At 43.6% G+C, this 15,693-nt stretch overlaps 1 protein-coding gene across 1 annotated transcript; it reads right to left on the bottom strand.

Annotated features, from left to right (window-relative positions):
* Positions 1–344: 344 nt before the first annotated feature.
* LOC105465225 (folliculogenesis specific bHLH transcription factor) lies at positions 345–12,555 on the bottom strand. The gene is made up of 5 exons (XM_011713515.1): positions 12,322–12,555; positions 9,518–9,670; positions 7,592–7,816; positions 673–707; positions 345–417 (listed from the first exon to the last, which is right to left on the bottom strand). The coding sequence occupies exons 1-5, from the start codon at positions 12,550–12,552 to the stop codon at positions 402–404; spliced, it is 660 nt and encodes a 219-aa protein (XP_011711817.1). The 5' UTR covers positions 12,553–12,555; the 3' UTR covers positions 345–401.
* Between the last annotated feature and the right edge of the window lie 3,138 nt (positions 12,556–15,693).

Consider the following 15,693-nt stretch of genomic DNA (forward strand, 5'->3'; position numbering starts at 1 on the left):
TTATTGCAAAATTTCTTTTTTAAAAAAGAGACTCCCTCCAGGCACAGTGGCTCATGCCTGTAATCCCAGCACTTTGGGAGACTGAGGTGGGTGAATCACCTGAGGTCGGGAGTTCGAGACCAGCCTGACCAACATGGAGAAACCCTGTCTCTACTAAAAATACAAAAATTAGCTGCACGTGGTGGTGCATGCCTGTCCCAGCTACTCAGGAGGCTGAGGCAGGAGAATTGCTTGAACCTGGGAGGCGGAGGTTGCAGTGAGCCAAGATCGTGCTGTGCCACTCTAGCCTGGGTGATAAGAGTGAAACGCTAAAGAGAGGAAAAAAAAAAAAAAAAAGACTCCAAAACTTTCAAGACTGCATTTATTTGTCTCTAGAAGGTAACCCTGGGCCTTTTCATTTTTCATACTTGTGGAAGTCTGAAACACAGAAAAAATTCCATTATAAATAGTTAAAAATAAGAACAGTTTACAAAAGAAATACAATAATGAAATATGCAAAAAAAAATTTAATTAGTAATCAAAGATGTTTAAATTTAAAGATACCACTCTTTTACCCATTAAGAGTCCATCTTTTAATAGAGGTCACTGATAAGAATGTGATGGAATTAGCACTCTTATTATACCAGTGGTGTTATAAACTGGCACGATGCATCAAGTTATAGAGTGACCTACCTGTGATTCAGCAGTTCTACTTCTGGGAATCTATCCTGCAAAAACAATACAAAATACAGAAAGGGCTAAACACATCAGTTATTTGTCACGTTTATGAGAACAAAAAAACTGAGACCATAGTGGCCAACAGTAAGACAATTGTCCCACCTAATGGGTCACATAAACATGCCAGTGATAGAAAAATCAAGAACAGGCACACAATGTTACGTACCTGATAATTTTTTAATTTTAGTTGCAAAGGAAAAGAAATTGGAAGGATTTTAGTGTACTTCCATCAGTGGTTTTACTAGCGTGGCAAGATCATTTTGTCTCTGCTCAATTTTCTGAAACACTCAACTTGAAGAAAAAAGAACCCCATGACTGAAAAATAAAGCCACTCAAGTCATGGTCAGGCTGTTTGGATACTGAAACCCATTAAGTATATATCACTGTGGATGGTAAAGCACTGCAATCAAATGCTTTAACTTAGCCTTAAACATTTATCTATTTTCTAGTCCACCCTCCTTTATATTTCAAGGTTCAGCTTTGTTAGAATAAAAGTGATTAAAAAGGACTTAACACTGTTATACCCACATCCCCCCAACCCCAACACTTCATTGACTTGCCGATATTGGGCAAGTTACTTCTGTTCCTTAGTTTCCTCACATGTAAAATGGATATAATTGTTTGTATAGCACAGGGTGGTTGTGAAAATTAAATAAGTTAGTATGTATATGCTGCCAGGAACAGTCTCTGACACAAAATATGTACGACTAGCTTTTTTTTTCTAATCTTGATCGAGTCTTTCCACTATACATGTGATCAACCTTTCTTTTGTTTTATAGTTCAGACTTAGCTTTAGAAGCTTTATTTTTAAAATAAATTTTAATTTTTTACATATTTAGAATTTTTTATACTTAAGAGACAAATTCATATATATTTACCTGAAGGATTAAAGGATGACTGTATACTGCCTATAGTCTAGTGCATTTTAGAACATTTGTTTTCGTTTGTTTTTGAGAGTTAGCTGGAGAATTTCAGAAATGTAATATTTAAGTATGAGAATAGAAAACTTGCCAAAGTTTATAAATGTTGTCTTTATTGTCACAGCTCATTAAAAATTGGCTGTTGGTCTCATCTAAGCCAAAGAGTTTAAGGTCCAAGAAGAGGGTAGTCTGAAGAATAGAAACCCAGTTTGTAGCTTAATGTCTTTATGAAGGCAGGCACACTCCAATTGTTGGCGGTGTGGCTGCAGAATTTGACATATTATCCAACATACATTCCTCCACCCACTGAGCCAGGCTTGGTGAGGGAGATGGGGGTAAATAGAAATCCTTGCTCACTCAGCTTTAGAGCTCAGTCCCTGTTCCTATAATAATTTGAAAAGCAAGGCTCACCTTTCCAAAGTCCCAGAGAACTACAAGCATAGGCACCATCACAGCATCAGAACCTAAATCCCCAAAGTACAGAGAGCACAGTAAAATCCCAGGGCTATAAATGCAGTCACTGGAGCAGCCTTCCTGAGCCACTGTGCCCTTAGACCAGGGCAGCAAAACCCAACACCTTACCAGGTGAAATATGCTACTGTGGTGCAGTAAGGAGTGGGGAGGACTAGGACAAACCAGAAAGCACCCACCCCATTAAAAAGGAAACAACTTTGGAAAATACTGGGCTGACTAATCTCATCAGAATATGCCCCATAGGCTATCAGTGAACCCCGGGGCAGATGACTGTTCTTCTCAAGCAAAGGGAGACCCATCACTTACTGTGGTAGAATTTTTACCATCGCATAGAGCCACTACCTGGGGGGATGTGAGATGGAGGACAGAAGAAGGAGGCTCAGGGCTTTCCCAAGGTGCTAATGAATTCATCCCAACTAGCCAAACCGTCTCATTTCAGAGCTTAAAATGCTATAGGAAGAAATGCCCCCAGTGACTAATTTCACAGATTACCACAACTTGGAATAGGGGTGGTAGGAGTCTACCATCCACATAGGCTTCTTTCTCCCAGAAACTCTCTCCAGGAGCTTTCCCATGACATGCCAGAGTTTGGAAGTATACACTGGCAGCATACCCAAGCCTCTGGAACAGACACTATGTCTCTCCATATGTCCTTTTCCAAAGGCCCTCAAGCCCCAGCGCTCTTGGCATCTCACTCCAAAATTGAGGGTGGTCTTTGTCTAGAGACATGGTCTCTACAGGGTCACTGGCAACTCTGAACGAAATTTAGAGCCATGCATAATCCGAAATGCCAGAGCACAACCACAGGTGGCAAATAGAAGCAATATACAATGGCAAGACAGCAAACACCCTGCCATCTAGCAACGCCAACCCCAATACGGCAAAAACCTACACTTCGAAGCTCTAATTTTCAACAGGCCTCTCCTGGACCTTGAAATTAATTTTTCTTCCTACCAACACCATATGCTGTGGCTTCACATGGCTCATGGCCCTCTCTGTCTGCATGAATACTTGCCAATTCATTCCCCTAGTGAACCTGCTCTGGCCCCAGAAGTTAATCTCCATCCCTGTCATCAGCAGATTCTCATGTACTTCATTCAGGAGTTTGCCTCCCAGGAATGTTGTTGATCTTGTACAGCCTGCTCTGACCCCATCTCCAAATCCCCCAAAATGCCCGTCCCTGCCACCACCAGGATTTCACTCCCTGGGTCCTCATCAAGGGCAGGGAAAAGAGTACCACTCCTGCAAACTGAAGCTGGAGAGGGCCTGCCTCCCACATCTTAAGCTCCTCTGGATATGAGAATTTCTGTCCAATGAGCCACGTTAACTGTCACTAGTTCTCTAGTCTGGTCAGGATCCTGAAACCTTATGGAATCACCCCTTCAGGAAAGCTGGGCTAAACTTTATGAGGATCCTTTTGTCAAATAAAGGTCAGCCTGAGCATCAATTCCTTGGACACTTTTTATCTTCAGCCCATCCTGGTTCCTGATTGTAAAATGCAAGCTTTTTATAAAGTTAATAAAGGTGATATTAAATAATTGCTCAACTCACATAGAATATCTCAGAGATAAATGTTAACAAAGAGAAAACTAGACAGAAAGACGGCTGCACAATAGGTACTTCAAAGAAAATGCGAGTTCTTCTCCCTCCTGAACAATTCAGTACTAATGTCATTAGTTGGGTCACAGTTAGTGAGAAGCCACAGTGACCCAAAGTGAGGTGGTATCAGAGCCCAAGCAGGGTGAGATGGCACCCACATATAGAGGCAGCCCATCTGAGTGGGAAAAGACCATCTCTAAAGGTCACATAATGTATGGTCCCATTTTTATAGCCTTCTCAAGATTAATTATAGAAGTGGAGAACAGATTAGTGACGTCCAGGAGTTTGGAAGAATAGAAGGTTGGGAGCAGAGTGTGGGTGTGACCATAAAGGGGCAGCATGAAGGAGATCTTTGTGGTGATGGAACAGTTCTGCATCTGGATTGCAATGGTGATTCCATGAATCCACACATGTGATAAAACAACATACAACTATGCATACATGGTACCAATGTCAATTTCCTGGTTTTGATATTATTATACTATAGTTACAGAAGATGCAACCATTGGGGAAAACTGGGCTACGGATGCACAGCACTTCTCTGTACTATTTTTGCAACTTCCTGTGAATCTATAATTATTTCTAAATTACAAATTTGATAAATGTAGAATGTTTGATGAGTAATGAGATATTTACGTAGTTTCAAAGCACCTCCTCACAAAATACACATTAATTACAAAAGAAAAAGATTAACTTTAAAGTGAAAGGCTTGGCAGTCACCACCTTAAGCAAGTGATCAAAGTGAATATCATTAGAAATAGAATAAATCAAAATCTGCCCCATGTAACAGGATGCAATGAGTAGAAAACAGCATCACTTTTGTTATTCCTGCTGACGATGCGTATCTGAATCTAATCGAAAGGAAACAGACAAATGCTGATCAAGACACACCCTATAATAAACAACTGGCCTGTAAGCTCCAAACGTGACATGGTTATAAGTCACAGAAGCACCAAGAAACTCTCCTTCCAGACTGAAGGAGCCATGGCAACTAAATGTAATTTATGATTCTCAGCTGGGTCTTTTTGCTAGAAGAGACAGTTTTGAGACTACTGGTGAAACTTGAATAGGACCTGAGGATTGTATGGCAGTAACACGACATTAATCCCCAGACTTAGTGGTTGCATTGTGGCTACGCAGGGGAATGTCCTGTTTGTAAGAAATGTACACTGAAGCCTTAGGGGTGATGGGACATCAGGTTGACCCTCAAACATATCAGGAAAAAAGTTCTTTGTACTGCACCTGCAAACTTTCTATAAGTTGACTATTGTTTCAGACTAATTTTTTTTAATTTTAAAAATGAATGGCCGGGCACGGTGGCTCACGCCTATAATCCCAGCACGTTGGGAGACTGAGGTGGGCAGATCATGAGGTCAGAAGTTCGAGTCCAGCCTGGCCAACATGGTGAAACCCCATCTCTACTAAAAATACAAAAATTAGCGGGGCGTGGTGGTGTGAGCCAGCTACTCAGGAGGCTGAGGCAGGAGAGTTGCTTGAACCCGGGAGGCAGAGGTTGCAGTGAGACAAGATCGTGCCACTGCACTCCAGCCTGGCAACAGAGCGAGACTCTGTCTCAGAAAAACAAACAAACAAACAAAAAACCAAACAAACAAACAAACAAAAAAGAATGATTTGAATGTAAAAGGATGAAAAATTCTTGACAAAACTGATGAAATTCTGGAATGCTTCTGCAAAAAAAAAGGCACTCTTTACGATCAGGCCTCAGAAGTCATACTTGACAGTAGTGACATGCACTGTCTATAAAAATCTCAAACGTCGAGTCTTCCTTGGTTCATTCTACAAATTAGCACTCTTCCAATTAACAACAAACTTGGTTGGCTAAAAAGACGAAAAATTAAGTGTTTTATTCCCTTTTTTGAAGAAAATTCCAGTCAGAACATTTCTGGCTTTTACTAGGAAACGTTAGTCCCCACTCTAAATTAGTGTACTGTACACGGCCTATGCCCAGGATCAATTATCCTCGGAAAACCAGGACCTCCCATCATACGTACTTGCTACTAGTACTGCCAAGCACAGGCCTGCTCTGCTACCGCAGAGGCTCCTGCCCAAGCCCGGGTCCAACAGGACTGGCAGGAAGGTGTAGCCAGGTGGCTCACCATGAGAGTGACATGATGATACCTACCTGAGGAGGATCCATGAGGATTAAGCGCAAGTCAGATTTTCACCTTGATACTAGCATTTGCAGAAGCATTACTCTTCTTAGATAGTCAGGTTCGAGGTCTAGATCAGGTCATTTCTTCACTTTTTTTTTTTTTTCTTTTTTTGAGATGGTGTCTCACTCTGTCACCTAGGCTGGAATGCAGTGGCATGATCTCAGCTCACTGCAACCTCCCCTCCCGGGTTCAAGCGATTCTCCTGCCTCAGCCTCCTGAGTCACTGGGACTACAGGTGCCCACCACCATGCCCGATTTTTAGTAGCAGTGGGGTTTCACCATGTTGGCCAGGCTGGTCTGGAACTCCTGACCTCAGGTGATCTGCCCACCTCGGCCTCCCAAAGTGCTGGGATGACAATTGTGAGCCACCGCACCTGGCCCCACTCTTTTGTTGTTCTTGGTCTTAGTCATTCCATGTCAGCTTACATAGCAGCAACAGAAATTCTGTCTCCTATGAGTTGACTGGCCTGGGAAATCTTATATCTCAAGTGGTCAGAATACGAAAATCTAGACGGAGCATATGCACAAATGAATCCTTAGAACACATTAATCAAATCAGAAATGGAAGCCAAGGCCGCCCACCACCGCTTTCCCCACCCTCCCGCCCCCACCAGCCAGCAAGAAGCCTGTAGGACCTCAAATCAGAGCACAACATTGGTGAGAGCCAAGTGAGAAAACTCGAAACACTGGCTACAAAGCTGGAATACCTGTGGCCCATTATTGCTCACTAATCAATGTTGATTGCTCATGAGTCAAGAAAATTTGGTATCTGTCCAAGTGACATGACAGGTATTATGCCAGATACTTTGCTGACATGATATCATTTGAAGTTAGTTATCTTATATACAAGGTAGGTACAATTATTATACCTATTGCTCAGATGGGGAAAACTGAGGATTAGAGGCATTCAGTAGCTCATGCAAGATTACACAGCTAGCAAGTGGTAAAACCAGGGCTTAAACCTCAGCAGTCTGTTCCCAGAGCATACTCTCAACTGCTCCCCTAAACTGCCTCCCTCCAACCACCATTTGTGACTCCACAGCCCTCGCTGTCCCTTATATCATACCATGTAACATGTTTGTTACGGCATGCTTACTGCACATTCCTATACACCTTTCTTATTTCAATAGTAATTGTGTTGCTGGGTAGGATAGAGCAGGGGGCCTCATTTATGTATACCAGTTCATGGCAAGGGCAAAAAGTCCACTTCTGGACTTGGAGAAGCATGCTGCCACTTCCAGCTGTCTCTTTAGTTGACAAAGTAGTAAGAGAAAATGAACTGCTTTATTTCATTTAAAATGTTGTCTTACAACCAGCACCACCCTCCCGGCTCCAATCCCCACCAAGACACACACACAAAAGTATCACCAAGCATGCATCTTTATGTATGGCAAGCTACTTACTTCTTTTTCTGGAGACCACGGAGTCCAGAAAACCTTTCGATGGATTAAATAGGATCATTTAAAAGATAAACTTAGGTCTGTATTGGGTGGTTCGGGAGGAGTTTCCCCTTCCCTGGAGCTGCTTACCAGTTAATTTAGAAACAAAATATTCTCCCAAACTAGTAAACCCCACTGCCCCACCCAAGGGCTTTCATAAAATTATCTTGTTTTAATCACACTTTAGCATGGAAAAATTACTCATATCTCAAAGTATACATGTTACGGTTTTGATATCTGTACAGCTATTTAAGAAGGAATATTTTACCAGACTTCTGGTTGGGGAGATAACTTCAGTCGTAGACATCACACCCTGGCGACAAGTATGCACCGGCTCACCACTGCCACCATCTGCCCAAGGCCCTTCCTCTTCATTCTTCAAGCCGAAAGCACAGCTGATACGTTGGGTGACGTTTCTTGATAGCTCTCTAGCCGAGGATATATGTGGTTCAGAAGTGTTGTTACTGTAGCTCTGCTCATCTGGGTCTTGTTTCTGGAAACCATACTTAGTTGTCAAACAGTATAATATGACAGAAAGATTCTGATGACTTAAACCAATACATTTCAAAGTTTTAATGGATGAGGTTTCATTTAAGTGATAAGGGCAATGCTTAAGTTATCATGGAGAGAAAAGCATTGTTCAATTGACCGTATTTTGTTCTCCTATAATCTTAAAATGTTATGCAATAGGTAACTGCATTAAACATATTATGGCTTGGAACAGATTGTATGTTTTACAACGAACAAAGCACTTCTGTTACACAATTAACACGCAAGAAAAAACTAAGGTAGCCACCTGCACATGCCCAAACACTGTGACCATACCACAATCCAACCAGTTTGGCCAGCAGGACAATCCACTCCTGCCATTGCAGAATGTAGCTTCCTAGCAGTCACCTGGCTAGGACTAATAGAGAAGAAAAAAATATTCAAAGGTACTATGATATACCTGGAGATTTCTGCCCCAAATTTCTAGGATAATTGTTTCTTTTCCCTCTAGTGTCTCCCTTCTGTTCCTAAACATGATCAAATTTCTACTTAGGAAAGACCTTCACTTGATCTAACAACTTTTCTGCGGTTGTTTTTTTTTTGGGGGGGGGGGCAGGGGGTAGGGGAGTGGGGGGGCAGGGGTGGTTCTTCTTCCCACTTGGAACTGCTAGGTTAAATGGACTTGAAGTTTGCCACTTTCCTCTGAATCTGCTTGGATTCCAGATATTTACCAATCATGCACCCTCAGTCTCCTCCAAGTTGATGCCCAGCCCAATTCTCTTTCACCTTTCAAGTGCTAGACATGGTGCCTTCTCCAGTCCTGGCCTTCTTCAGCCTCTCTGTAACCTCTCATACTCCTCACCTTTAGTTTCCTAAGGTTCTCTCCTCAATTTTATGACCCCATCTTGTTCCTCTACCTTCTTGCCACATTCTAATGATGATTCCTTCCTCCTACCAACAGAGTTGCTTAGGGCTCATTTCTAAGGTCTTTTCTCTCTTCCTATTTTGTCTCCCCAGATGACTGATTCATTTTCAGCCCATCAATGTTTGCCTCTCCCTGGAACAAGTCCATAAAACCAGCCCACACTTTACTCTGCCTAATGGACACTTCTGAGCTATCCCACTCTGAAAATGGTGGTGACACTATGATACTTCAGTTTACAGGGCCATTTGTGTCATTCCTGCTGAATGGTTGCAAGATCCCATGAGACTGGTATCACCAGACCATTGCTGAGCTCTTCAGCTGGCCTCAGGGAGGGTCTCTTCTAAGAGAGGTCCCTTGGGGAAAGAAATGCCTCTACCTTCCTGTGTCCTGTCTGATGTGCATTCTACTGTAGGGAAACCACCACAGTGCTTTTAGGAAAGCCCCCTCCTATGTCCAGCTGTAGAAATCCTATCAAAGATTCAACAGTCAGGAACTAGGTGCCCCGGACAGTGACCATAGGCAAGTATAGATGGTCAGAGACTCAACTCCAAAGCTCATGTAGATCTGAGTTCAAATCCCAGTCCTGACTTTTCATAGCTGTGTGGCCCTTAACTATATTTTGTTTTCCTTCGCTGTAAAATGAGGGTCATAAAAATAGCTCAGAGGATTGTTATAAACATTAACTGGAAAGTATACATATATCACTTGGCACAGAGTCTCGTACACAGACAAGGCCTAATAAATGGTGGCTATCATTATTCTAAAATCTTACACCTTTACCTTTGAGTCTTTGGCTCCTCCCAAAAGATCACTGAGAACCTGGATATATTCAGTTGCACCTTTGAGGATATCAACTTTGCTGGGCTTCCTGCTTTGGGGAAGAAACGGCACAAGTGCCTTCAATTTGGCAAAACCACGGTTGAGATTTTTTATCTAGAAAACAAAAAGGCACAGTGACACACAGAGAAGCCAATTTGTACAGACATCTCCCCAAGCTACAGAAGGGGTTTTTTTCCACAGCCTCCTTGTCTGAGGGGCAAATCTAAACAGGCATATGCCCCAAAGAGTCACCGTTCCACCAGCAGTGCAGTTCATAGTAAAAGAAGAGGGAATGGCATAAACTTGGAACTGTGGGCAGAAGGGCTGCAAGGTGTATTCGTGTTCATGCTGACCTCACTCCTCTTCCTTTGAGAGCGTACCCGCTGTATCATAATGCAGAGGCAGTAGAGGAGTGGCCAAAATCTGAGTCAACTATACCCAGGTTTAAAATCCAGGTCTATCACTTACAAGAGTGCGTGGAATACTTCACATCACTAAGCCTCAGTTTGTTCATCTGCAAAATGGAAAATATCTTAAAGCTTTCTGGGGTGGGGTGTGATTAAGTGATATAATGTACACATAAGATACCTCACCCAAACCTGGCACATAGGAAGTCCTCAAGAAGTGGTATTGCTGCTGATGAATCAAATGTACAACTACTTGTCAAATCAAGCACTGAGCTATCAGCTCTTCAACCTCTTTCCCCACCGAGTTAATGATATAGAGGCAAGGGTGAGAATCCAGAGAGTTGGTGAGACTTGAAAGGCTCCTCATATTTTATTTTTCTCTATTCTCCAGCGTCTAATCCCTGTCTCTGAAGGCCTATAATTCTGATGGTCACCCTCCTGGGAGACACAGGCCTTGGGAGAACTGGCTCCCACTATACCACAAAGTCAATATATTTTGAGTATATCCTACCTGGAGCAAACCAGGCAAGGGACATAGTTGGCCAATTCACAGGAGAATACAACAACCAGTCAGTGTATAAAAAGAATTTAATAATCAAAGAACTACAAACTAAAACAGAAATTAGATGCCATTTTTCATGTATCAAGGTGGTAACATTTTTGTTTTATCATACCCTGGATCAGGGATAGCATGAAAAAGAGAACAGTCCTAGACCTGTAAGAAGGGATAGAAATTAGTAAACCTATCTAGAAAGCAATTGGGCAACTTGTATCAAAAGCTCTTCGATTGTATATGCCTTAAGTCTCAGTAATTTCACTTGCAGCATTTTATTCTAAGGAAATTATCAGACACGCACATAGAGTTACATCGATAGGTATCAGTAAAAAGCTACAAAGAGCAAACATGCCTAATAAGAGAATGAATACATTATGGTCCATTTTTGGACAGACTATGCAGTCAAAAACTATTCTTTGAAAGAATACTTAAGAATATAAGAAAATGCTTTTGATAATGTTAAGTAAAAAAATTACAAATATGTACCGAATGACAATTCTGTAAAATTATATATATATATATATATATATATATATATATATATATATGAATACACAAAACTAGAAAAAGACTGGGTGGATATACACAAAAATGTTCACAGTAGTTATATCTGTGTTGTGAGTGTCGCTTAACCTCTTCAGTCATTTCTGTCTTTTCCAAATGTGTTAATCTTACCATTATAAAGAATAATACAGCTCGTTAGTGTTTTAGTGGATAAAACCAGGACTGATTCTCTGGAGAAGACAATTCCTTCCTAGTGGGAAGGACCACTTAAACTATTAGGTCATAATCTCTTTGTAGGGCCACCAAATCAGATCACAGGGTTCTGGCCATCAAGAGTCTAGTACCGGTAAAAGCAGGAGACTTAGAGAAGTCTCCTACTCTCCTGTCGTCCTTTCTCCACTTGCCCTCTCCCTGCAAAGTTCCTACTTGATTCTCTGGGACATTTCTAAAAGGCCTGGGGTGCTTAGGGACAGCCCCCGGCGGAATTTCTCTCCGCAGTTCCAGGCCTGAACGTGCGCTCTGCTCCCTCTTCCACCCCTCACCCTTCCCTCTCCCAGATTCGCCTCTGCTGCAGCCAAACCCGTAGAATGCAAACGCTAGGAAGGAGACCATGTCTCCCAAGTTTGGGGCTGAGTTTCCTTAGAGATAGTAAAATCTACCAGCAGGTGCCGCTCCAACCACGGCCCCCAGGACCCTTCCCGTTTGCGAGATTGCTGCCGCTCGACTGGGAAAGTCACTTTATCTTGACAGAGTTGAGTGGGAGTCTTGGGTGCACACTGGGTCGTCGTGTTTCGTTACTTTAAAAAAGAAAAGTCACTTCCGTCAGGCCCCCCTTTCTCCTCACCCTCGTGTGTGCTTCGAGGCCGAGATGCAGAAAGCAAGAAAAAGGAGCGAAGGGGATCCCTGTGCGCCCCAAGCACCCACCAGAGCCTATGGTGTGAGATGAAAGTTCACCCCCTGAGCGCGAAGCTTTTAAAACACCTGCCCAGGGAGACATTTTTGAAGTTGTCAGGGCCCCTCCTCTGTCCCCTCCCGGACCCGGGTCCTGCACAAATCCTGGAGGGTTAGCGGGCGAGGCGACCAACGCAGCGGCCGCCAACGAGCAGCTGCACGGAGGTGCAGAGGAAGGAGGCCACTGCCGTTCTCCCGACAAGCTGGGGGCGCGGGAGGCCTCGGGAGCTCGAAGTCGCCTCGAGCGGGGGTGGGCGGTGAGTGGGCCCCCGGGTGTTGACCAAGTGTTTGGTGGTGAAGCAGGGAGTGGGAGGGGGGAGCGAGCGTCGACCCTGGGGACCCCTCACCCGCTCACGCTCCTTGGCGTTGGCCACACGCCGCCGCTCCAGCACCAACTGGAGGTTTTCGGTAGACGAGTAGCCGCCTGAGGGCAGCCGCTTGAGCCGGCAGACAGCGGCCAGCTGGGGCAGCGGCCCGAACTGCTCCCGCAACACGTCTTCTAGCACCTCGGCTTGCGGGGCGCACAGGAGCGCGGGTGGCGCGGCGCGGGGATCTAGAGCGCCGGGCGCTGGGTCCATGGCGAGGTGGAGGCCGCTGAGGCCGGGCTTTCACCGGCGCACCTGGGGCCGCACGAGGCGCGGGCGGGGGCGGGGCGGGGGCGGGGCTGGACCACCTGCACTCATTCCTCCAGCGTTTTCCAATCCCGGCCTGCTCTCTGGAGGCTGCGTCCAGGCATCGCGTTGAACCAGCCGCACAGGTGCGAATCGGCAGGGCTGGAGCGCAGTACCGGCTGCACACTGGAACTGCCGGCAGCGTGGTGGTGGTGTTTTTCTCAATCCACTTGCCACAGTTCCAGTCCCCCAAATTCCCGTTTAATCAGTCTGGGTTGGGGCCTGAGCTTCTGGATATGTGTATACGGAAAAATGGGATGGATAGTCACAAAACTTAATTCGTTTTGAAATAAAAGTTGCAGAGAAAATGGCAAGAAGAATTTCTAAGAGCTCCTGTATCCCCTTCGCCACGCTCTCTACTTACTAAGTTTTCACGTTTCCTCCATTGCCCTCTTTCTCTCTGTGAATATTCTCATTTTCATTATTCTTTTTCCATTCTATTTGAACTATTTTCTTTTTTCGTGGGTGGGGGGATACATCGTTTTACTCATTTTCTCCCTTTTCCACACAGACCTTTATTGTCAACACAGCCAAACACAGTTGTTACTTCAGAAGATGTGCTGGAAAATAGCGATCCCGAACTTGTTAAATAGTAGAGTACAATTTAGTATTTTAGAAATAATTAGCTACATCTTCTGTTTTGACTAGATTACTCATGAGAGTTTGTTTCTCTGGAGGTTATCAATATAACTGGAACATTCTGATCTTGCAACTGGAAATCAGACATGTTTCTGGAAGTCCTCTGTAAAATCCTTTCAAGTATAAAAATACTTTTTTTTTTTTTAAGTCTGAGAAAATATTTTTTATCCACTTTTGTTTTAGGTTCAGGGGTATATTGCAGGTTTGTTATGTGGGTAAATTGTGTGTCGCTGAGGTTTGGCGTACGAATGATCCTGTGGCCTAAGTAGTGAGCCTAATACCCAATGAGTATCCTTCCAACCCACGCCCCCCTCTTACCTTCCCCTCAAGCAGACCCCAGTGTCTATTGTTCCTATCTTTGTGTCCCTGTGTATTCAATGTTTAGCTCTCACTTATAAAGTGAGAATGTGCAATGTTTGGTTTTCTGTTCCGATAATGGCGTCTAGCTGCATCCATTGATCTATTCTTTTTTAAAAGTTTTTAAGTTGCAGACCTGCTATCATATCACCTCTAAATACTCCAGTGGGTATTCCCCCTAAACAAGGCCTCTCTTCCACACAACCACAACACAACCACTCAAACTAGGAAGTAAGCATCGGTACTATGCTACCATACAATCCATGGACCCCATCCAAGTACCACCAGCTGTCTCAACAATGTCTTTTTCCCTTCTGGTTGGAATCCAATCCAGGAGTACAAGTTTCATTTTGTTGTCATCTTTCTACTCTCCTTCATTCTGGACCATTTCCTCCATCTTGTCCTGTCTTCATGCCCTTGACAGTTTAAAAGAGTAAGGGCCTTTCATTCTGTAGTATGTCCCTCAACCTGGGGCTGTCTGCTATTTGCTTATGTCCAGACCCCAGCCATGCCTTCATGGAGGGACTCCGTATAAATGATGCTGGGCTCTTCTCAGTGCATCACATCAGGAAGTACATGAGGTTGATCTGCCCCACCACTGGTGATGTTAACCTTAATTGCCTGGTCAAGTTGGTGGTGTCAGGTTTTTTCACCATAAATTGATAAATATTTTGTGGGCCAGGCGCGGTGGCTCACGCCTGTAATCCTAGCACTTTGGGAAGCCGAGGCAGGTGGATCACAAGGTCAGGAGATCGAGACCATCCTGGCTAACATGGTGAAACCCCCATCTCTACTAAAAAATACAAAAAAATTAGCTGGGTGTGGTGGCAGGCACCTGTAGTCCCAGCTACTCAGGAGACTGAGGCAGGAGAATGGTGTGAACCTGGGTGGCAGAGCTTGCAGTGAGACTAGATCACGCCACTGCACTCCAGCCTGGGCGACAGAGCAAGACTTCATCTCTCTCTCTCTCTCTCTCTCTCTCTCTCTCTCTATATATATATATATATATATATATATATATATATATATATATATATATAGTGTGTGTGTGTGTGTGTGTAGATACTCCTCATCCGTTGTTGACTCCTGCCTGAATCAACCAGCACCATGACTAGAGTCAAATGATTAGCATTCTACTGTGAAGAAGAGCTTTCCCTTCTTCCCATTCATTTATTCATTTTGTATTTATGTCAGCATGGGCCCATAAATTTCTGTTTTATTCACAGGATGTAATTTATTTACATCATTATTTTAATGCTCAATTTGTCCCAGATTTGGCCTATGGGAGGCCCTCTAAGCTGGCTCCTCTGTCGTTTTCATGACCCCCTCATTCTTTGTGCACTTTCTTATTTGTACCAGGAAGGTGCTTCTTGAATTTTCCCAGCTCCAGCCCAGGAATCAGTCTATTCTTCTTTTAGTGGAAGTTAGGATTTAGAAACCAAGATCTGTATGCTTGGTTGCTCATTCCTTTTTGGATGTCATTGCTTCTAAGCCCTTTTTGCAGATATGACACATATGTAGGTAAGTATATATGCATATAATACGTATAGCTATATCTGTGTATCTAAGTACGTATATATTTGAAACCATGAGTTCACACTAATACCTCCAACTCTAACCAAACACCTCAAGTTCCCTCTAGTTTCCCTGCTTTCCTTTTTTTTAACTGCTCACCCCATATCTGCTTTTATAACTCCCTTCTCCAACAATGAGAAACTTGACTCACATTATCCTCAGTGTAATTACTTATTTGCTCAATCCCTGTACATAACCAATTTCCTAACCACATCAGCCACCTCTTTGGCCCCACCGTTCTTCAGCTCCCACTCTGACACGCCTCCCAGCAAAGGTCAAAGGAAAGAAGGGGACACACCAAATGTTTGAATGAGGTTCCTTGAGCATGGTCCGGGAATGGGGAAGTGTGACCTGCACATCACATCCTCTATATTGCTTATTTCACAATAAGCATGGGCCAATTCTGTAATTTAAAATATATTTTTAAGTATGAAAATATTTTGTTTGCTCTAAGTTCATTTGGTGTTGTCTACTGGC

Source organism: Macaca nemestrina, chromosome 13 (assembly GCF_043159975.1).
Source record: "Macaca nemestrina isolate mMacNem1 chromosome 13, mMacNem.hap1, whole genome shotgun sequence".
NCBI classification, from domain to species: domain Eukaryota; kingdom Metazoa; phylum Chordata; class Mammalia; order Primates; family Cercopithecidae; genus Macaca; species Macaca nemestrina.

Bases quoted from the DNA above. Each gene is read 5' to 3' on its own strand.
- LOC105465225 (XM_011713515.1), bottom strand. From the start codon at position 12,552: ATGGACCCAGCGCCCGGCGCTCTAGATCCCCGCGCCGCGCCACCCGCG. The intron at 7,817-9,517 runs GTAAAGGTGTAA...TATGGTTTCCAG, and splicing joins GAGGAGCCAAAGACTCAAAG to AAACAAGACCCAGATGAGCA. The intron at 708-7,591 runs GTAAAATATTCC...TTGTTTTTGCAG, and splicing joins TCTCCCCAACCAGAAGTCTG to GATAGATTCCCAGAAGTAGA.